The sequence below is a fragment of the Rhipicephalus sanguineus genome, chromosome 1, assembly GCF_013339695.2.
Source record: "Rhipicephalus sanguineus isolate Rsan-2018 chromosome 1, BIME_Rsan_1.4, whole genome shotgun sequence".
NCBI classification, from domain to species: Eukaryota; Metazoa; Arthropoda; class Arachnida; order Ixodida; family Ixodidae; genus Rhipicephalus; species Rhipicephalus sanguineus.
Genome location: NC_051176.1, coordinates 132,701,048 through 132,724,624, shown reverse-complemented (window position 1 = coordinate 132,724,624; position 23,577 = coordinate 132,701,048). Strand labels below are relative to the sequence as shown.

Genomic DNA, 23,577 nt, shown 5'->3' with positions numbered 1-23,577 from the left:
TACATCGCTTTGCTTATTTTCGAGCCAAATGAAATCATTCATGCCATGGCATCTAGTTCACCATATATCGCATGTTTGTCATGCACACGTGCATGCACAATGTAGTATATACCATGCCAATGAAACGTATATTCTGGTATATACACTGCATGACCGGTCATTTATGTTCATCACGCACTCCTGTCATGCAATATCAATTTTGGTATATATCCAGTTATCTAAACGGCCGGAAGCACACCATAACAGTGTCATGCAAATCATACCGTACATGACATACATAACATAATTCGCATGTTAGGACATGTCATTTACGTTCGTCATACAGTCACATCGCAGAATACCAATTTTGGTGTATATCAAACGAGCGAAATGGCCGCGAGTCCACCATGAGTGTGGCATGTAAATCATGCCATACATGACATGCATGTCATGGTTTTCACGTTACCACCTGTCATTTACGTTCGTCATGCATTCGCGTCACGCAATGCCAATTTTGGTGTATATCAAGCTAGCGAAACGGCCGCGATCGGACAATGAGCGTGGCATGTAAATCATGCCGTAAATGATATGCATATCATAATTTTCAAGTTACCACCTGTCATATATGTTTGTCATGCAGTCACGTTGCGCAATACAAATTTTGGTGTATATCAAGCGAGCGAAACGGCCGCGAGCGCATCATGAGCGTGGCATGTAAATCATGTCGCACATGACTTGCCTGTCACGATTTTCATGTTACCACTTCTCATTTACGTTCGTCATACAGGCGCGTCGCGCAATGCCAATTTTGGCGTATATCAAGCTAGTGAAACGTCCGCGAATGCACCATGAGCGTGGCATGTAAATCATGACATGCATGTCACGGTTTTCATGTTACCACCTGTTATTGATGTTCTTGATACAGTCCCATCGCGCAATACCAATTTTGGTGCATATCAATCTAGCGAAACGGCCGCGAGCGCACCATGAGCGCGCCATGTAAATCATGTCGTACGTGACACGAATGTCATGATTTTCATGTTACCACCTCTAATTTACGTTCGTCATACAGTCTCGTCGTGCAATACCAATTTTGGTGTATATTAAGCCCGCGAAACGGCTGCGAATGCACCATGAGCGTGGCATGTAAATCATGACATACATGACATGCATGTCATGGTTTTCATGTTACCACCTGTTATTCATGTTCTTCATACAGTCAGATCACGCAATACCAATTTTGGTGTATATCAACCTAGCGAAACGGCCGCGAGTGCGTCATGAGCGTAGCATGTAATTCATGGCGTGCATGACACGCGTGTCATGATTTTCATGTTACCACGTGTCAGTTATGTTCGTCATGTCGAAATGTCTCGTCATACCAGTGTTCGTATATATCCATTCATTTAAAGGGCCGCGAGTGCCCCGAGACCATGTAATGTAAATCATGCCGCACATGACATGCGTGTCATGATTTGCACGTTAGGACCTGTCATTATGTTCGCCATGAACTCTTGTCACGTCATACCAGTTTTGGTATATATGAAATTAACGGAGTGGTCGCAAGAGCCCCAAGGCCGTGGAATGTAAATCATGCTGTTCATGACATGCATGTCATGATTTTCATGTTATGACCTGTCATTTATGTTCGTAATATAGTCATGTTATTCCATACCAATTTTGGTATACGTCCGATTAACGAAACGGCCAGGAGAGCACAAAGTCGTAGGCGGCTAGATAGATAGATAGATAGATAGATAGATAGATAGATAGATAGATAGATAGATAGATAGATAGATAGATAGATAGATAGATAGATAGATAGATAGATAGATAGATAGATAGATAGATAGATAGATAGATAGATAGATAGATAGATAGATAGATAGCTCAAACTCGCCGAAGTTCGCTAAGAAATGCTTCGCATTTAAAAACGGCACTAAGAGAAACATTAGCCGTTGAGCTTTCGCGTATTCACGACAGGCTGACCCTTAATTAAGCTTCTTTCTTTCTTTGACATCCTTTTTTTTTTGGGGGGGGGGGATGCTGTTACTTTCTTTCTTCCAGAATTACTCGTCTGTAGCATGTACAACAACTTCTATAAATAAAAGATGAGTAAATGGCCAGCAGGCACAGCTACGCGTATGGTACCGAGCATTGATGCGTTCCCTGCAAAATGAAGTGCGACTGCAGGGGCATCATACCAATGATCAGACTTCCTAGTGATAACGAGGAAAGAGCGAACGAGCACGACCATTCTCAATATTTTCTCATCAAAACCACCACTTTCGGGACAAAACTATTAGCATCTCAAGACTCACCCAAGTGATCAAACAAGGAAATTTCATCCTATTTTTCTTGTTTCCTTCGGTAAATTGTGAAGGTATAGTGGTATCACGTTGCGTCGTGAGTGTGCGGTCAAATAACTTGATAAAGTTGAAGCCATCCCGCATAGCAAAGTGACGTTACCCAGCAATTACTGCACAGTCCGTACCCTAACATGATCACTCCTGGCGATACTTTCGCGAAATTTCGCGTAGCGAGTACCGGGCTCATCGGCGTCTACGAATGACAATGTGATGCGATAAGTGTCACTTTGGATCAAATATTTTGTAATGCTTGGAAATGTTTAATGATCAGACTGTTATCACACGCGGGTATAGGTTCGACCTAGGTTTATTAAGTTTTAAAGGCGACAATCAACTAAAACGACTTTTGGTGAGCTCACAGTACTCTTAGTGGCATTTTTCTTTTGCTCAATCTAAACGCTTTAACGCAATTATAGGGGGGAGGGGGGGAGAGGTAAACGAAGCATCGAAAATAGAAATCGTGCAAGGAAGCACGCAGCGGAATGTTCTCGCCGCATGCTTATCAATACATCGTCAAACACGCACGCTCCGCCGTCCTATAACATTAAGCGTCAGCTGTCCCGCTCAGAAAAAGCCGAGGGTCAACCCAATTTACCGTCCCATTACTCGGCATTGCGTCGCCGAGCAGCCATCCATAGAGATACCCGGAACGGGCGTCTTTCCGCTTTCTCTGCTTCAGCCGTCCTCCTCCGGGCAAACGCAATTGAAACAATCTGCGTGCTCTCGTAGAGTACATCGCGTGCATGCCGCATTACAACTCCAAACGAGAAAGTGGCACGCCGTCACTGCGCGACTTAAGCGTTCCACGACAATCATCCAGGTCCCGGTGAGTGCGCCACCCGCACCGTCGGCCCTCTATAGGTACGCGCTCGTTTTCTTTCCGCCCGACCGCCACCTTCGAAATCGATTCGAACCGGGCGTCAGAGCGAACTTACGGGTTCGCGCGCGCGGCGCTTCCGTTCTGACACTTCCGGGTGGTCGTCATTTCCAGCAAGCAGGGTCGCTGTCGGAAGTGGACGGCCGGAAGCGCGAAACATAGGGCAACAAACCCGGCCCCGCGCGACCAGATTCGGGCACATTCGTTGCCTCCTCAGTGATGGAAATTGCGCAACAAGCCCACTTCGCTTACACGTGTGTGCGCGCCGCAGACCACATATATAGTATACTTATAATAGATATATACGCGAGGCATCACTATTCCAAAGACAGCGCGCGCGCTAAGAACTCCCAGCCTCTCCCTTACTTAGTGTTGCGATTTCGTGCGGAGTGCAGAAGCATGTACGGGGAAAACATAAACGCACTGGGAACGGGATGTTATGACGGCCGTAATAAAGCACGGGTTCGTCGGCCTGTGCGGTTTAAAGAAGTCACGCGATGAACAATAAGGAAGGAAGGAAGATAGGAATACCAGCTGTAGCGGCGCGTCGACTGCGGAAGCGCATTAAAAGTCCACAGACTCAAGTTCCGGGGCGTCTGGCGCTGAGATTTCCGGTGCTGACGCATTCGGCACGTGGCTTCGTGGGGTCCCGGGGCCGGCATCTTTGTGTACGCTGGGCAGATATGTTGCCATTTCAAGCGCAGACCGGATGTGAACGGAGTGAAGACCCAGCCGATAGGCGGGTGAAAGAGTCTTCTTTTATTGTTACTTTTTGGTTGGAGCGTCGGATTCTACGCATTTTCAACTTTGTGAATCGGCCATTTTCGCGCTCAACTTGTTCGGTCGACGCGGTCAAGATGCCGGAGCCGAATTCGCGAAGATTTTCGTTTGTAAATGCTCTTTGGCACTGCCTGATCGCAGCCTGGTCGCGTTCACTAATACGTCCACCATCAGGGTTAGATGTACGTATATTACGCTAATTTAACTTCTACACAGCGCCAGCAAGCAGGAAAGCATGAAAACACGTGGTGCATCAGCGGAACAGGAGCGCCCAGTGAGCCTAGAGCTCACTGGACGAAAACAGCGATGAAGTGCTTACCGAAGTGTTGTGGCACAAGTGCATACAGGGTTTTCAATGTTAAATTAACAGCAATTTTAATAATAAAAGCAAACTAGTTTCGCAAGATCTGAATACACTGGCGGTTTATGCCCTTTGGCGGACATACTTTTCGAGACAAATTATTAAAGCCACTCAACAGATAATTAACAAATCCTTCCCAATTAACTTTATTTCGATGGCTTTTCTGGCATTTTTACATCATACACTTGAAGACAATGGTTTGTTTAAAAACAACTTCACTTTGATTACTATGCGTTCGCGAAAATTCTGTATGGCAGAGCGCATAAACTACCTTTGCAAGCAGATTTCGCGTAATGAATATCGCGCTTTTACTAAATTACTGTTACTTTAACATTGAAAACGCACCATTACACAAAGCAACATTTGCTGACGTCGTGCAATAATAGGGCTAGATATACGTATGATGATGGAAAGGATACGTACATACATATGTACATCCTATAAAAGGGAAAGTGAATGAACACTTTTTTGTCTGAGGCAAACTAGGGGCACATGTATACGTTGTTTCCTGTTCGCCGATCGATTTTCGTCCAGCATCAGAATTCGCTGGAGTTTGATATTCAGGGAAATAATAGCGCAAGATCTGCTTCGAGGCGGGGATCCACAAGAAAGCTTTTTACGCTCGAAATATTCGCAAGCGATGTCAATAGTGTCACCGGACATATTGTCAGCGCTGGTATCCGCCCAATGGCAGACAACAGTTCCGAGCGAGGAGCATTGTGAAATCGGCCCTTGGGCCCGTGCTCACAAAAACGTCTTATGCTATAGAATTGTTCTTAAGAGGAAATTTCATCCAATCATTATGCTAGACATACATTTACGAAGCCAGCTGACCAGTGGTTCCTCTTAAGAACAATTCTATAGCGTAAGACGTTGTCGTGAGTACGGGCCCAGGTTTTTAAAAGAGGCATAACAGTAATTCTTCGATGGTGCCCTGCCATTAGTTCGTTTCATTTTTTTACTAGGTAAATTTACAGGGCTTTTTTTTTACGTTTACATCCCGTAAGAAAAGGATAAATAAGTACGTATAATGTCATTTCAGTACTCCTTTAAGGGTGTTATATGTTAATTTTGTTGAGTGGTAGCAATGGGCGTCAAGAGCCACTTCAACGCCCTGCCAACTGCTTCAGTGCACGGTTTTCGTGACAGCACGGCCGCGTTCGATTACGTGCGCTCGCGCTCCCTTTCGCCCTTCTGCGTGATCGTGGTGATGTGACCCTTATATGCTTTTGATTGTTGGGTGCTTCTTTTTAAGTTCATTGAGCTCTTGCTTTTCATGTCGCTCTGAACGCGCTGAACGTTGTTTCTGCTCCTCGCAGGCTCGCTGACTCTCCTTTAAATAAAATGGACCAACAGCACAGATGAATACAAGAAGTTGGCCAATGTAGTTATCTAATGCGTCATTCATGAGAGGAGCCAAACAACGCTGACGGTGATACATAAACCTGCAGAAATATACACGGAATTGTGGAATTGTAAGAGGGACTAAAGCGTATCTGTTGCGAAAACGATGAGAGGTGCTATAATTTGCCATCATGAAAAAAAAAAAAAGAGTTGTTATATTGCTCCTTTACGTGGCCCTTTGTTATATATGCGCTTGTCCCACGCAAAGGAAACGGAAGCGAACTTTCAAAACATTACATATACAGGATCGGAATGACACGCGTCCGCGCCTCTTCGTCGTCAGAACAATTTCCGGCTTATGTTAATTACGAGTGACGATGCCTCAAGAGTATCCTGGTATACAAGGTAAAAAAAATTTCCACCGACGCTTCTTTGTTTCGTTTATTTATTTATTTTTACTTTTATTTTATTTTTGTAGTCTCACGTTCCGTGTCAAAAAAAAGGAAACTCAACCCATAGGTTTACGTCAACTCAACATCGTCCCTGTCTCCTCGTGTTGTGCGCCACTGTCGTCGACCGTGAAAAGGTCCACGACTCGCATAAACCTCCCGTATGGTTCCGACTGTTGCCAAGGTGAAATGATGAAGAAAAAAAAAACAAGGATTTAGGCAGTGAACACTTTGTCATTTTGCAGTGCGAGTCGTGTAGGCTAAATCACTTTAGCGGGTGGAAGAGATTGTTGGAGGGAGGCGGTGCATTTCACGCGACAATGCATGCATGCAGGAACGTGACGAGCCCGTATATACGCTCTCCCACGTCGCCTCTTGTTGTTGGACTACAAGTATAGCGCACGGACCACCGCCACGACTCCTATACGGGACAGCATCTCTTTCGACCGGCGTTCAGCCGGCGCGGTAGCGGCGCGAACTGCAGGCACGAGGCACGTGCGCTCAGCTGCGGCTATCCGTCCTCTCCGCGAGACGAGAACGGCACAAAACTCGAACCGCTTGGGAAAACGGCGAGGATGGAGATGAAAGGAAAATAAAAGAAAACTATAGTGACGTTCGTCCTTTCCCCGGCTCCACTGCTGCGGCGGCAGCAGCGGAGGACCCAGTGACCTGCATCCCACAACCCGGCCGGCTCGTTAGCTGTGCTCGCGGTCAGCGCGCTTTCTGTTCCTGTTTCCTTTCGAGCTTGCCGACAGTGATGGGCATTGCGCCTCTACTTGGCCCGCTGTGGGAACGTGTGTTAGCGAGCAGTGCGAGGGGGATAGTTGGTACGAATGCATAGCTGGGCGCAGCGCGTAGTGAAACAAGAGAACTGAAAGAAGGACCGCACACAAGCGTTATGCTTTTCGTTAAGTTTTACTGCAAGGCAAGCAGTCATTATGTTCATAATATGTTGTTGTTAACTACTGTATCTTCCTTTTTTTTTACTCCCTTTTATATGTTACTTCTTATTTACGCTCTTCTAGATTTAGCAATAGTTCTCTACCTATATAACCGCCTGCGTTGCAATGAGTGGGTGAGTTAACGCTTAATTAAGGATGACACTTCGAGCTAGTCCAGTATGGCAGAGGAGGGGAAACGTGATTATACTCGATGGTTTTAGCGGCGAAGGCACAAACGATTGAAGCGCCGCCTTGCGATGGGCCGAGTAGGGCTCTATACGGTCATCGTAGATGGTGTCGGTAGTGGCGGCGTTGGAAAAACACGCATGACAATACAACTTAACCGAAAATGGCACTTACGCTCTTTACTTCTTTCACACGTCTTCTTTTGCCATTTTCACTGTACACCTGCAGCGGTGAGAATGTATAATGCCGGCACTCAAATTGGCACCGGTGAGTTGTTGACAGCGCGATGCACTGAGGCCTTCCGTATTCATTGACCATTGTCCGGTATCAGCCTGCGGGTGCCCGGTATATCAACGCTCGCTGCAATTAAATTAATCCTCAAATGAACAGGAATAATAACGCATTCTATATTGCGAGATAAAAGTGCTCGTGTTCTCGTGCCGTTGCCAGCGGCGCTAAATGAATGCATCTAGGAAGTAAAGGAGACGCCGACACGTAGGCGCCGTCGTGCATTCAAATGCACCATGAATTGTAGCAGCACGTCACGCAATAGCTGTCTACGGGCAGCATGCCTTATAAACTCCGGCCTCAGCGTCATCGTTGCGTTGTATACATTATAGGTAAACCATTTATGGCATGAAATACGTGCGACGGAAAGAAAGATTGCTCTACAGTTGTAGGCCTGCATTCACGAAAACGTCTTACGCGAAAAATTTTTGTAAGAGAATATTTCAGCCAATCATGATGCAGGACATATCATTAGTGAAGCCAACTGACCAATGGGAAAACGCACTTACGAAAGAGAAGTTTTGTGAATCCGGCCCCTGGAACATAGTATAGAAAAGATGCGACCACGTGGAGGTCAGGTGGGCTTCATCGCAGAAAGAATACAGTATATCTACAGGCAGTGAGGCTGTTGGAGTACCGAGAGAATATGATCCGACATTCGGACCTTCGCGGTCCTAAAGTAAAGTCGTGGGACCATATTCACAAATGCGTCTTACGCTATAATTGTTCGTAAGATAAACTTTCAGCCAATCGTGATGCTCGGCATATCATTAATAACACCGGCAGCGCAATGGCAGAGCGCACTTACGAAGTGGAATCTTTGTGAATTCGGCGCGCGTTCTTGACACAGACGAAAAGAGGGGCATCTTCCATGTCACTTTCCTGTTGGTATTCTCTGGTCGGACCATCCCGGGGAATGGGTGGTGGCGGTGTTGCGCCCAATCGGAGCGATGATGGCCTTTCTCGTCTCGAGCGTCAGGTGGCGTGATGGCGGTTGATTCCCTCCCAACTTGCAGTGGTATGCGCAGGTGCCATCTCTGGAGCCTGAAACGCTCCGTCCGCCTCAGTGAGGCCACACAAGGTGACCCCAAGAATAAGCCGGCGCTGCCACGTGCTAAAGCTTCGTCTGACCTCGGAACGTGCGTCGCCCCGACTGGTAATCGAAGTGATGAGCTTTCCCACATTCGGTCATTAGCTTGACGGTCATTAGCTTGAAAGCCGAGCTGGTAGCTTAGTCCACTGCTCTATCCAGGGACGGCAACGCGCTCTATGACAGCCCCAAGACCCATATGAATCAACATGCGCGGCGAGTCGCCGCCGTCCTCGTCCAGCTCGTAATACGTCTCGCCCGACCTGGCAATCAACGTGACGATCTTTCCCACAGATGAGGTTCAGTAATTTCGAAAGCGAGCTGGCAGATTTGCCCGTTTGCTCTTTGCTCACAGGAAATTCAGGGCGATCAAAATAGCACGTAGTAAGCAGTACTTGCGTGTTCTAAACGTTCGAGAATTTCTTTTGTCTCGAAACGTGCACGGACCCGTCTCGTACTATTTTTCAATCAGCGTTTTTTTTTTTTTTCAACGTGGCGCATTATCTAGGAAAGGTTGCTGCATATTTACACAGCTAAGCACAAGGAAGTGAGATTGCCGATCACACTATGAGGTTTGTTTAACCCAGAGACGCCTGTCGCATCGTTGACACACTCCCCGCAGCGACAATCTTTCTCCGCTTTGTTTACGTCCCCTACCGTTCTGGCTATGAGTGTATCCGTGCGCCAGCGCTTATGTATATATATATATATATATATATATATATATATATATATATATATATGTGTGTGTGTGTGTGTGTGTGTGTGTGTGTGTGTGTGTGTGTGTGTGTGTGTGTGTGTGTGTGTGTGTGTGTGTGTGTGTGTGTGTGTGTGTGTGTGTGTGTGTGCGCGCGACAGTGTGTGTGCGCGACAGGCGCCACCCAAACCATTCCCTACAAGTTTTCGCTAAACAAAGAGCTATCGTGTCGAGGAGCTGCAGGAATGACACGAGCTAACAGATAAATAACGAGAACTGTGCAAGGAGGTTGTTGCTGTCATAGGCCTCGTAGAACTGCGTTTACTCTTCATTAGTGTGTGCACGGAGACGGGTGAAAGAGAATGAATAAAACAAAGTGAAGTTACTGGACTCTTCAAAGCCCGGTGCAGGAACCACAAAAATATTGCTCTCGCAAAGCTTCTTAGGATTACTATGTTCCTGCTGCTCAGTGACCTGTCGTTTTTGCTATCATAGCTCGCATGCTCACTTTCACGATTGGATGGAGCCTTCACTTACGAAATTCCCTCGCGAATACAATACAGAATGTGGATGCACAAGCCGAAAGGGCAGTATTTTCCTGCGAACTGGGCAGTCCAACGGGCCCACGACGTGGCGGACAGGTTAGGCCTATCTGTCCCGACGTGGGAGCGGCCCGCTACGTGCTAGTTCACGCCCCGACGGACCTAAATAAAGTTTTTCCATACCATACCATACGAAAACATCCAATTACTGCAAAACGAGAACATGGAAAATTAACGCTTCGCAGGTGTCTGCAACAGCTTGAAGCGTATTTGTAACGGTGAAGTCTGTTCTATATTATTTGGTCGCTGCTACAATTTAAGCAAAAACTTGTGTCTCCTGCTTTCTTCCACCAAGCGTATACAATATAGCCAACCGAAGCGAGGATTTTGTTCACCGAAGGTCGAAAGGGGAGCGTAAGTGCTACTGTATCCATCTCTTTCGCTACAGCCTCAACGACGGCGGATTCATAGTGTCCTTCTTTGCACGCTGTTTGGGTCGCCCTTGAGAATAGTTGGCCCGAGTGCACAATTCTATGTAGCAAATATGTGGCAGAGAAGACTGACTGCCAGTGATGACAGGCGAGTATGAGTGACTGACTATTTATACGGAAGCGTGCTGACGCGTTCGTGCTGCTCAGGACAGCTTAAATTCCGGGCGAGTGCTTGATCCATACGTCGACCTTGAGAATGGGAGCCCGTGCGTGCGGCTGTTGGCGTACGGTCGGGGTGTACGGCCGGACGATGAGGTCGAGACGCTCACTCGAAAATCTTGTCGTTCGAAACCGAGATAAAAAGCAGTGTTTGAAATTGAGGTAAGAATAAGCAATATCCGCCTGTGCTCCTCTTTCACTACTTAAAGCTTTAAAAATGCTTCCTGAAAGGCTGAGATGAACTCGACAGCCCTGACCCCTAGATTTCAAAAGGCAAACGCTGACCGCGCTTTAAGAACGGTGCTTACTGCTTAGCTGAACACCGTGATGCAGAGCTTTTAAAAGACCTAAGAGTGCTTTTCACGGATTCGTACGCTTTTCCAGTACCTTCAAATAAGGCCAAGCAACTACAACGTTAGCCAGTGCTTTGCGTATCACCGAGTCTTTTCCATATACGTGGATACAATCGGCAGAAGCGTTCAATTCCTTGCAGAAAAAAACGCAAACTACCTGACTCTGAAGGATAAGACATCTTTAAGGAAAAGGTTGAACCATTTGCTGTGGCAACAGCAGTCTGTGATTCCTCCCGTGTCGCATCAGTCGCCTCAATCAATAATGGGGAATGATATAGAGCTGTGAGGTTTACAACTTTGTTCTTAATCTCGGGTCCTCTATAAAAAGAGAAAGCTTTTTATTGAACCCGACGTATATTCGCCTGCATGCTAATCTACATTCTTTAAAAAAAAACAGTAAAGAGTTTGTAGCTGCAGTATTTACTGCCTACATGTCAAATTTACTACGTGTCGTTAACGATTTGTTCCTACAGAAATGTATGAGAGGTAGTAAGAGGTACAAAAATATGAGAGGTAGTAAATTACCACTCAACGTATCAGGGTTGGTAAGGATTACTACTTGTGTACGTGACGGGTTCGTCAACGTTACCGGCTCTACTGGCAGTGCAATGTTATGCTGCAATTGTGACAGTGTTATGAAAATTTTAAGAAAAATATAATTTGATTGCCTATGTTGGAATAAGAGCTTTCTGCTTCATTATTACGCGCTCATATGCAAATAGTAAGGTATACGAATCTAGGTACAAAACAAAGGTTATATATTATTCAATCATATGGACACTCTCGGCAGGTTTTTGCCGTCGCCGTCATATTCCGTATAATGTCCAATCCGATGAAATGCATACTTTGACTTATAGGGCGTGGTCGCCCGCGGCCGTGCGCGCCGTATATCTCTATAGAGGATCAATAGACGGCTCATACCTTCGTACGCCGTGCTCTCACCGCTTCGCGCTTGAGCGACAGACAGCACGAAAACTACGTCGCTTACTGGAGCAGCCGCATTCCCTTACGCCAGCGCTTTGTAGAGCTACGCGAGATGGGATCCTAAAAGAGTTAGCTGCTATAGCCTTACTTCGTAGAACATTGCAATTTGTTGCTGCCGCATTCATTGCTTCACTCTGGCGGCGAAACTGGGAGTTTCTTCTAAGTTAATGGCTGATCATCGGTGAAGCGTGTGCTGCCCAAAGTAGGGCTATATGTAGCCTTACATTTGCTGAAAGCGTATGTCGCGTAAAAGCCTCGATATTCTCTACGTGTCTGTGGGCGTGTGTGTGTGTTCTCGTTTACGCTTCTTTCATGCGTCTTTATACAGATTGCTATCTAAAGTTGTCATTGCGGTGCGTATTTACCAGGGTAATCGCATGAAATAATTAGCGATTATTAATTAGTGTAACAAGAAAGTTTCATACCGTTTCACTTTTTTTTTTACCTAATGCTTGTGTAATAGAGTCAACTAACAAGGTTCTGACTGTGATGGTAGCACGGCTGCTAACTTTGCATTGTAAGTAGTAAATTTCATGGTAGTACAGTGACTAAGTTTGCGGTACCTGCAGCTACTACATAGGTAATGAATGTTGCGACAAGGGTATACTACCTCAATGTTAGTAAATGCCACCACATTTTTAGGAGTGTATGGTACGGAGAAGCATGGAAATAAATACCCCTGAATAAGACAGGTGAACAGAACAAATATATGCAATAAAATATTTACAGGAATGCCATCTTGTTCACAACAGTGTGAGTGACGTAATGCAGCTATGTAATCATGCTAAATATTGACTGTTAATCAAAGTAAACAATTGCGTTATTGATGAGATGCGCAGTGGGTGGGTCACAGTTAAGAGAGCAACCTTGTCATATGCGAATGAAAAGATCGGCTCACTGGAAATGCAGACGCTTGCGAGGAATTGCTGCAATAGTGGCGTATCCGTCCAGAAAATCAAGGCCGCGACCTGACACATTGGCGGTGTTCTGCCTCCCGCGTCCAGCGGCGCCATTCATCCATCATCCGCCACTGTCGTAACGGTTACAAGCCTTGCGTATACCAGCGAAGCGGGACATCGTTTTCGCTCGGCGAGATTTTCATTGCGGCTACGACGGTCCACGAAGATACGCTCCACAGGTCTTTGGGGGGCAGCTTCCGCAGAGCGGCGTGCCTCCGTTCAAACGGGCGGCACAAGAGATAAAAAAAAAGAAAGACAACAAGAGGAACGCGATATGTCGTTTAGGGCTCCAAGAAGAGACCCGCAACCTTGACACGCTGGCTACAGATGAGCCGTCCATCTGTACACACACTCACGCGTCTCACGGCCATCGCGCGAGTTCCTCGCACTCGTGCATGTTTGTCTGCGCGCCCCGGAGTGTTAGAACAAGACAGGGATTTTCTAGCGACGACACGACGCGCTCAGTGCGCCGAGTCCATACATGGAGTTCTCGTCAGCCAGGTTTTCGAATCGATTGCCTCTCTCAGAAAGGAAGCAGAGGTCAGAGTCCCTGAATAAAACCTTGAATCTGCATGCACCCATTTCCTACAGGGCCTGCATGCATTTTCATGCGCAATTCGGTGAAGCCGACGAAAGTGTAACCACGCGAATGGCTTCGTAACTCGGTCTGGCCTCGTGCGACGTGTGAGTTGCGCGGTCTAGCAGGACGGCGAGATGCACGTATGCGTACGTATACATACATACATGTCATGTGCGATGCGAGTGCGAAACATAAGCGTGGGAGACTCGCGCGCTTCGCTACCGCTGCACTGATACAGTATGCAGCGATACAGTATGCACGCTCCTCGACACGTGAAACGGACCGGAGTACGGCACCGCATGCACCCATAAGAGAGAACTCAGTATAAGGCCAGCGGACGCGCACCAGTGTATAGGCCACCCGTTTAAGGAGCAGACCGATCAGCGTAAAAGGAAACTAAAGCAAAAAAAACAAAAACAGGGAAGCTTCCAAGCTGATCTGCGGAGCTGAGAAAAGAGCTTCTGTCGATCGCTTGTCTTATAATGGCTCATGGCTTTGCACAAGCCACAGCTCAGGAGCGCAAACGTCCAAATCTATCAGGCAATCTTTCTACAGATATGAAACGTTATCATGAAAGTGCAACCATTCTACAAAGTCGAGCTGTAGAAAGAAAAAAGAAAACAGCACGCAAAGAAAGTGGCCACTCGTACGAACAGCACATTATAAAAAGTCTTTCTGAGGCACACTCTATGTCATGCCCGACAACTATGTAATGTCTAAGGCGGCGTTCACAGCCGTAGTTGACGCATCCTCCTATGTGATCGAATGATTAGCTAACCTTAAAGATTGTTCAATTCGGCTTTTCCAATGTCTGAATTCCCGTCTTCTTCATGTAAATGAGACCTCACTGTGTTTGACCGTGCCGATGTAATCGTTCATTCGAGGTCGTACAGGCCCCAACGATGCCATAGACTTAATTAAGACGACATAGGTAGCGTTTCATTGCATGTTTTGGCAGACAAATTCAACGTAATTGCTGCAGAAGACATTAGCTTCGGTCCGATGACACCGACCACATTTTGGCTGTCAGGCTGTCCGAGGAATTCAGCAAGGCCTCTCGTTGACATAAAGGTCTCGTTACTTTTCTTCCTTACTGCTGACCTGAAGGGCGCGGTGTCGAATCCCGGCAGCGGTGGCTGCATTTTCGATGGAGGTGAAAATGTTTGAGGCCCGTGTACTTAGATTTAGGTGCACGGTAAAGAACCCCTTTTGGTCGAAATTTACGGAGCCCTCCACTACGGCGTCTCTCATAATCATATCGTGGTTTTGGGACGTTAAACCCCACATATCATTGTTGACTCGTATTCCTACAAACTGCTCAGAGCATACGAATTGTTTTGTGGAGACGCGCCCCCAGACACTGTTGCAATTTTTTTACATTAGAATGGCACACGATCAGACTGAAGTGACTACTGCAGTGTGCCAGGAAAAAGATCTACAAATCTCTACAAAGCAAGCGGGTTTTTGCAAGGAATATCTCATCCATGCGTAAGATGTTCCATACTGCGGCAGGCACCGTAACACGTACGCCTGTACAAGCGAGCTTAAAAGTGCTAAATATGACTTCAAGAAAGCCTCGACAGCCTAAATACGTAAGCTTTCACAAGAAACACCGTTCTGTCCGATACGTGAAGTCACGTCACGCTAGTCGCGAATAAGAGTACATACAGTAACGTTTAGCGCGCTCCTCAAATGCTTCAAGCAGAACACAACCGGACAACCTGTTACAATGGTGACGACGCGGCAGCGTTCCCGTTTTTTTTTTTTCCTTTTATCGAGCACCTATCTTTTCCCTTTATTTTCTCCGGAATTTTCTACTGGTCGCCCGCGGTAGGAAGCTTTTCATATATGTTATATGCACCGGAATAAAGGCGTTCCGAAGTCCCTCGGCATTCCGACAACGCGGCGGAGGTCTGCAGGGCACTTGTCAATGTGAAAGCGCCATAAGCGAAAGCGTGAAATTACGGGTTGTGACTGTAATATAGCTTGAAAATATCCGTTTTACGTGCGATGCTTCCCTCGCGCTTAAGCTTCTTACTAGTGCTTCACTCGAGTCAGCAAAGTACATATTTACTTAAACAGAAAAAAAAAGATTAGCGCTGCAAATGTGCAGCTCCTTCAGCTTCCTTTACTCCGAAGCGCTGGCATAGTCGGTTCATCGCCACACGTGTATGCGCCCGCGTTGTGCAATGAATCATCGCAACAACGACGCAACGCGCTTCGCGTCGCGCGAAACAGCGCTGTCGCATTTGGCTGTGCACATTTGCTTGAGGAAACATCGCTTTCCGGCCGCGATCTGTTCTACTTTTGCGGCGCGTCTCACGGCGCAATACTTCCGCCCCTGCAGTAATCGGTCAGCGCCGACCAGCAAACTTCCGCCTGTCGATGTCTGGCCCCACTACACGGCAAGGTTATAACGTCATACGAGCCCGCCGTACGAAAGATCCACAGCGTATATAAAAAAAAAAAAAAACGCATAGCGTACGCGCACTCTGAAGGTGCGCAGTGCTAATTGCTGTAGTGCATTCGTGCCACGGATCGACGAGCCGGAAGAGAGTGCGCCCGGAAAGTTCCACAGACGACTACCGCGTTCAGCAGCGAGGCGCGGGTCGTCTCTGCGACCACCGCATTGCCGAGGGCTGGTCAGGTTTCCTCAGAATCGCACAAAAGTCAAAAGGCGGTCGCGGAAATTTCGTGGGCGCTTTCTCTGCCTACCCCATCGCTATCAGCCATCGTGAGCAAAACCGAGAGAGGATTCAGGAGAACAAACATGTGTGTCGGAACGTAGCGACGATGGTTCATTCAAAAGAGCCAGACCAATGGAAATGTATCCAATTCTTACGAAGCTAACAAGCGACTGAGATTCAACTGCGCGTTGTTGACACCTACAAGCGGGTTATATAAGGCACTACCTTTAATTTGCTATTAGGTGGCCTTTGGGGTATGCAACAGCCATAGCGCTGCAATTGAAGAAATACACGCACACGCAAATAGAAACAGGAGAAGAAAGAGGAATACTGCACGTACTGCTCAATGAGATTACGGCAGCTTTCGTGCTATTCCTTTTGCCTGCACGCGAGGAACCCCTCTCTTTTTATCATTGAGCACGAGCTCCCATTCAGAAACTGACCAAGAGAGATATTTCGAAAGCTTTTTCAGTTGAAGTGCGCCTAATTCCGCTAAATGTGAGAAATCTACCACAGAAAGAAAGCTTTTGACAGCAAACTCGCAGACAACCCTGAATCGCTTCCAATGCGGCGCGCCATCCTGTCACCCTCATGTCAGATGGGTGAGCAAGTTGGCGCTTTCGATGCGAATGAAAACCGAAGTCGGCGTGTTGGCAAATTCCCAAAATGCGTGGCTTCGCTTATTCGCTTCTTTTCCAGATGAGGTCATTGAGACACAGATCTTTTCCCGGAAAGTGAGATCTCTAGCGCGAGCACAGGATGTCAGCAATCCCTAGCTCGCGCAAGATATCCACCCGGCAATCTAGATACGCGTCGATTGAAATTGCAAAAAAAAAAAAAAGAAAGGAAAATGAAAACAAGAGTACACGAAAACTGTAGCGACTTTCTAACCGCGTGAGAGTCGCGTAATAGTAGAAAAATATTGGAGCAGAGTTCGACGCGTTCGTGAGAGGTGCTGCCTGCCCCCGTTCACGTGAACTTGCTCTCTCTTATAAGTACAGAAAGCATCAAATAGGACACGGAAAGAAAAGACGAGGAAGAGACAGTCACGAAAGCGTTCTAAGGAGTTGTTGGCCCCAGGAGTCTACCTCTTGGCAACTTTACACGTTGGCACTCGCTGCTTCGCGCTGAGCAACAACCCGCAGCACTGTCACTGAGAAATAACTTTTCATTTCTCTAGAGCGAGTGTGTTGGAAAATATTCGCAAATGAAGCAGCGACAGATGCCGTTGCCTGCAATTCACAACCAAACGTTAGACGATAAAAAGAAGGCCACCCTTTGTACTCGCTTCCTACTGGTCACGATGGGTGACAAGTGAAAGGACGTGGTGCAGCCCTTCTTTCACCGCCCAGCGTGCGAGGTGGGCTAAACTTGGATTCTAAAAGCTTTAGAACAGGCCGCCACTCGAATTCACCAAAATAAAAAAAAAGACTCGACTTTCCAGCGTTCATTCTTGCCCCACTTCCTCTAGCGTGGCAAAAAAATAATAGCGCTCGAAAGCAGGCAGACGGTGCACACTGACGCTACACGAAGACGACGACGGCCGACAAGCGTGGTGCTCACCTGCTTCTGTGGGTCTGTCACGGGCGCGTCGTTAGCGGATGCGCCGGATGCGGCGGGCGTCGAGGATGCATCCTGCTTCGTCCCGCTCGCCGGTACCAGCACCAGCGGTGGGACGAGCAGAAGAAGCAGTAACAGCGGCAGAGCAGGCCGGAGCAGCGCCGCCGGAGACGTTCGCATAGTGGAACGGCTTGAGATTCGACTGGGCCTGCCGTCGAAATGGGGTCGGTCCCTTCCGTATATACGGCGCCGGCAGCAGCCGCGCGGCGCTTTCTCCAAAACGCGGCAGCAGTGCGCGGGCGAGGAGAGGGGAGAGGGCGGGTCAGCGCATCGCACGCGGTTTGCCCGTGAGGAGGCCAAGAGGAAAGGGTCGCCTAATGCGTACGTTTTGACGTAAAGGCGGAGAAAGTGAGGATGGACGGCAGTCAGCGCCCGAAAAAGGGCCCCGCTCGCTACTCCAGATGAATCCCTTGGTTTAGATCTGTTAGTACTCCTGCTTACCTTTTCTTGCCGTTTATTCTGCTTGCTGCTTTTGTTTTAGCTTCGTTTCTTTCTTTAACATTCCCTTAGTGAGGAGAAATATTGAGAATACGTACATATGGAGGTGGGGGAGAGGGGAGGGGGGGGGGAGAGCTGTGTTGGAGAGACAAACGGGAGTCATCCCTCCTAAAGTCCCTAGATTTTTCCCTTTTACCTAAGTATCGACAACTGCCTCCTCTCCCGGCCCTTTCTCACGCGCAGCCGGCGTCTGCCGCCATTTTCTTCCTAACTTGGAAGATCTACAAAGCCACGTACGTATAAGTACATTAGCCACGCATCTTTCAGAGGACAATAAGCTAACGCGACGCGCCTTTCTCCTCCTGCCAACCCCCCGTCATTAGTGAGCGAAGGACGCGTTTCACCAGGTGCTGGAAAAGAGTTAGGAAGAACATGGCTACCGAAAACGAACGAATGAGCTTCGTCGGCGGCGCTTCGATGGTTGGCGGTACTTAAGAAAGGAGAGGGAAAAATCTAGGGACTTTAATCCCTCCCAGAGCCCGGTGTACATTTTACCCTTATTCATTCGCGCTCTTTCTTTCCCATTCCGCGCTTTCACTTTTACACTCGGCTACGCTGCAAGTTTTCGGCGCGACCTTATGACCAGTCATAGTCGCCGAAGGTGGCTCTGACGGGGAGAATGAGTTGTTTCGCGAGGGTCGCAAGTCTTGAAAAGAATTATCCCGTCGCTAAAGGAAAGTCGTAGCAGGAGGTCCTGGACGCTGAACAGCGCCTGAGAGGAATGACACACCGTGTAACTTAAGAAACCTCTTAATCAGCTATCTGGCGCGTCTTTGCAACGTTGCCCCTGACAGAACAATGCAGGTCAATACGATTCAATCACCCGAGCTCGACAAGATGCCGCCCAAAGCCGAGTAGTCGACGTCCGGACCTGCAGTAAAGGGCGAAACCCGGTCAGGAACCGGGACACTAGACTGAGACGAAGTGCCCGCTATGAAACAATTGGTAACAGTGGCGTAGCCAGGGGGTAGCACACCGGGCCCGTGCCTCCCCTCCCCCCCCCCCCCTCCCCCCCGGAAACTTTTTTTTACACCGCTCACAGAGGCCAAAATGACACTCGACCACATCTGCTTGCCTGGCCGCCACTTCAGATCAAGGAGGTGCCCCCCTCCCCCCCACCGAAAAAAATTTCTGCCTACGCACATGGTTGGTAAGGTGGAGATGCGAGCTTTGCAGGCTTGATACAGCGGATAGCTGTGCCTGCGCCAAAGCATGCCGTCTCTTGAGCGTCTGATAGCAAGACTTGGACTGCGCGGGCAGCTTTTTGACAATGACGACCTCAGCCGTGTTGGTCGCCTTGGCTTCCTTCAGCCATACCTCACTCAGGGTGGAGCGAAAAGCCAATCACTCGGCACATTACTGCAGTGAGCTCCGTAAGTGCGGCTCAGAATACTTCAAAGCTACTTCGTTCCTGCGATCTAGTCCGCAATGGTAGCGCGTAAAGTACAAGAGCCGACGACCTTATGTACACGACGAGCGCGAGGGCCGCGTTAATGACTGTTGTGGTGGAGCGGGGATTTCGGACCCCAGCAACGAAGATGGTGCACTGACGCCGAGTGCGCGACCCGCTGTAGAAAATGCAGATTCATTCCGAGATCTACAGTGGCGCATGACTGCGAGCCCATCTGCCGAGTTCATGTCAGGAACAGCTGCAGTGGTGAGACGGTAATGCTCCCGAGCTTCGCTGGGTTCTCGTTGGATAGGTCCCAAGCTTTGACGGCTCCACGAAGTCGCCTCTATGCCAGTAAAACCAGGCACGATGATCACCCAACGCGTGGTAACTTTCTGTACCCAAACAGAGGCACCTTCTTCAAAACCATGCGAGTGTGACACTTCCGAAACGTGCGGTAATAATAGTGCCGGGGGTAGGAAGTCGGGCGGCACTGAGGCGATGTAGTCTTACAGTGCTGTGGCAACAGCGAGGTTGTTCGCATCATGTCCGTCAAGCTGCCGAGGTAGCTAGATTGGGCGGCGTCCGCAAACAATGCGGCCGTCGCGGTCCTCACCGCTGCGGCATTCATGACCAAGAAGGCGTGAACGGCATCTCCTCTCTTGGCAAATCGGATGCTGACGTTGTCCGAAGAAAGCTATCCATGACATTGGAAGCGTGAACGGTGTTCCCTGACAGGAGAGACCGGGAACGGCGACGACTGACAAGGATTGAGCTTAATGCTGTGACGTCCTATAATGCTGGGCTTTTGTTGACTGCGCCATTGCAAAGAAGAGACAAGAGGCCGTCCCTCCAGTCACCTGCTTTACTTCTATCCTCCGCCCACCGTAAGAGATCGGCCAAATATTGGGCGTGTTCCCGATTCCTTGCGCTGCTCTGTGTCCTTCATCTTTACAATATACCTATGCTATATCGCTTCTCTGTATATTAATGAGAACTAACAGACAATAATGCCAAGGAAAGTGTAGGAGATGTTATTTGTAATAATTGGGATATAAATGTGAAGAAAGTAAAGTGGACGAAAAGATAACTTGCCGCCGGTGGGGACCCAACCTGCGACCTTCGAATAACGCGTCCGATGCGTCCGATCGGACGCGTTATTCGAAGGTCGCAGGTTCGGTCCCTACTTCTTCGGTTCGGTCCCTTACTTTCTTCACTTTATATCCCAATTATTACAAATAACATCCCCTATACTTTCCTTGGCATTATTGTCTGTTAGTTCTCATTAATATTGTGTCGAACAAAGAAAAACGTGCCCTTAAAAGTAATCTTCTTTCCTTCATTCTATATATATAATGCGAAAGCTAGACGTGAACTGTGGTCCGCTATGTCGTAGCGATGCCTTTTCCGACACTAAAGCTTTATCGCACTTCGTTAGTGCTTAGAGCGGCGGTGAGCCAATCGTTATTAACGTGGTCAGCCCGCCGTAAAACAGTGGATGACAAGAGCAGCATAAAATCGAGCCGTATAGGCATCGTTACGAAATAGCGGCCTTGGCCGTGTAAGTCGTAGGCGCCCGTCGGTTGAAGCTTGCGTGAGCAACCACACCAGCTTGCGCTATTTATGCGTCGATTAGAGCGCAGTCTAACAGCATCGATAAGCACATTGAAATCGCTGAGCTTAATTTTGACGGAGAGAAAATATGAGATCGTTTCCAGATATCCTAGCCCTCATTGCAGGTGTGAAATGCTTTCTTGATACCGTTATATTTAAACGCTATATAACTGTTCGCCACATCCAACACATTTCGTAGCATGACGACGACTTATCCCAGCACAGTATGACCGTGGTTCATTTTATTATCACCCTGTTTCCGCGACTGGCCCACTTTTTCCTATAGGCGCAGTGGTCGTTCTGTAGCCATCTCGACAGCTGCCAGCAGTCGCACAACGGGTGTGTTTGCACGCCCTGTCTCTTTAATATCGATATAGTGCATCTTTATTGCGTTATGATATTAATATATGATTGACTTTGTGTAATTATACTACATGTACTTGTATTGATGTGATTTGAAGCCGATACAGTGCACCTTTATTGCGTTATGATAATATATTTCCCTCAACACCTTTGTAAGAGCCGGTGGAGTCAGGGAGGAGCCGGGGTAGTAAATAAAAGTCATCAAAAAGAAAAAAAAAAACGATAACAACCAGCCTGTATTCAATCATATCCTGTTCAGTCACTAATCAATTTGACGAGTTTTACAGTAAGCCTCAAAAGGACAGACTGGAGGACAAGCCCAACACGGACCCGTCTCTCCAACAGTGGGACCCAACAAAGAGAGAAATGGAAAGCCTACACAAGAGGGTCAAGAGGAAAAGAAAAAAATGGAAGACTTGTTAGTCAAGACGAGCTCATCGGGGATCCATTGTATAAAAAGAATTGTAAGTCAAGATGAAGAGGCACCGTAGTATGTAATCTAGAGAATATTTCCCTTGGAGGTGGTTTTTCTAGGTGGGATCAAATTTGTTATTTTTTTTATTTTCCCTTTTTAATCAAAATTTTAGTACATTTTGTTCTTTTATCTAATTTACCGATTTCGGCCTGCGATACTTACGTGGTGTAGGCAGGACATAGATATTTTTTTTTAATTTAAATTTCATTTCTTTCGCCCAACTCCACTTTAGTGTAATGCAATGTCTCTTTAACATGGATACTTACCAACCAGCTCAGCTCTCTGTTATTTTAAGCTTTCACATAGGTTATAAAAGCAGTAAAAATACCGCAGTAGCGTTTTTATTGCTCATATTTTTTACTAACGTGTACACTATGACCTGCTGGCGTGCACACTCAACACGCCTCGAGTTTTATTTGATGAATACCTCCGAAACAATGTAGTCCACCCATAATGCTATACTATAAAAAAATACGTGACTTATGTTGGAATCGCACGTGTGCTCCATGAAGTAGCCCAATGCCGTAATCATTAGGCTACGATCACACTTATTTTTGCTTCGTGGCAGCTGGCGTCCTGTGACGTTGTTTGAGGCACTGCCATTGCCATCGGCAAGTATTGTTCGATGTCAGCTCGTATTGTCTGTCAGATACCACGAAAATGTATGAAGTGTGCCCATAATGTTATCACTTTAGAAACTGTCACAGCAGGTACCAAGCACAAAACGGTCTCGATCTGGCCAACCACATCACGCAGGTCAAATCTTGAGCCACCACACTAACAACTATCTCCGAGTATAAACTTGTGACAAATTTGAGTCTCGCGCGGCTATCCGAAGTTGATTGCCTGCGTTTAGTAATTATAGTAACTGCTGGGGTTTTACGCCCCAAAACCGTGCCTGCGTTTAGGTGTAAGCAAGTGCGGACAGTCTTGCGGTAGGCTCGCAGTGTCATACGTGGTATGCGGGACACAGTGTATATGTGAGCCTATGCAGTGTAATCATACCACCACTGTTACACTGACCACACCAAAAAAGGTCATCTCACTTCGGGTGGCGAAGAATTGGGCTAAGGGCCAGAAGGCCTTGTTTTGATAAAAATTGGGCGAGAATATGTCACACCTGAAAAACGCGCTAGAGAAATAGCGAATCTAGCCGGCGCCGCTCAGCACTATAACGAAGGACAAAAGATAGGTCCGCTTTTTTTTACCCCGCCTCCGTGTGCCATAAATTTCTCGCGACGAAGTGCCTCGTTGATAGTGACCGCATCGTAAAACTGAGCACGAACCGCCGTGGTGGCTTATCGGCTATGTGCATGAGGACGTGAGTTCAATTCCCGGCCACGGCAGCCACATTTTCGGTGCACGCTAAATAGCTTACTGCGGCCAAAGTTAATGCGTAGTTTTTAAACTGAACAAGCCTCAATGTTCTTGGGCGCGCACCACATGAAGCATGTACCTATATGTCAGGGATCTCAAACACGCGGCACGTGGGCCTTTCGCC

At 47.5% G+C, this 23,577-nt stretch overlaps 1 protein-coding gene across 1 annotated transcript in view; it reads right to left on the bottom strand.

The window, feature by feature from the left end:
* LOC119398442 (nose resistant to fluoxetine protein 6-like) overlaps positions 1–17,901 on the bottom strand; it is an 80,465-nt gene extending 62,564 nt beyond the window's left edge. Inside the window, exon 1 of the mRNA XM_037665352.2 lies at positions 17,680–17,901. Within this exon, the coding sequence (XP_037521280.1) occupies positions 17,680–17,856 (177 nt within the window). The 5' untranslated portion in view covers positions 17,857–17,901. The remainder of the gene's footprint in view (positions 1–17,679) is intronic.
* Between the last annotated feature and the right edge of the window lie 5,676 nt (positions 17,902–23,577).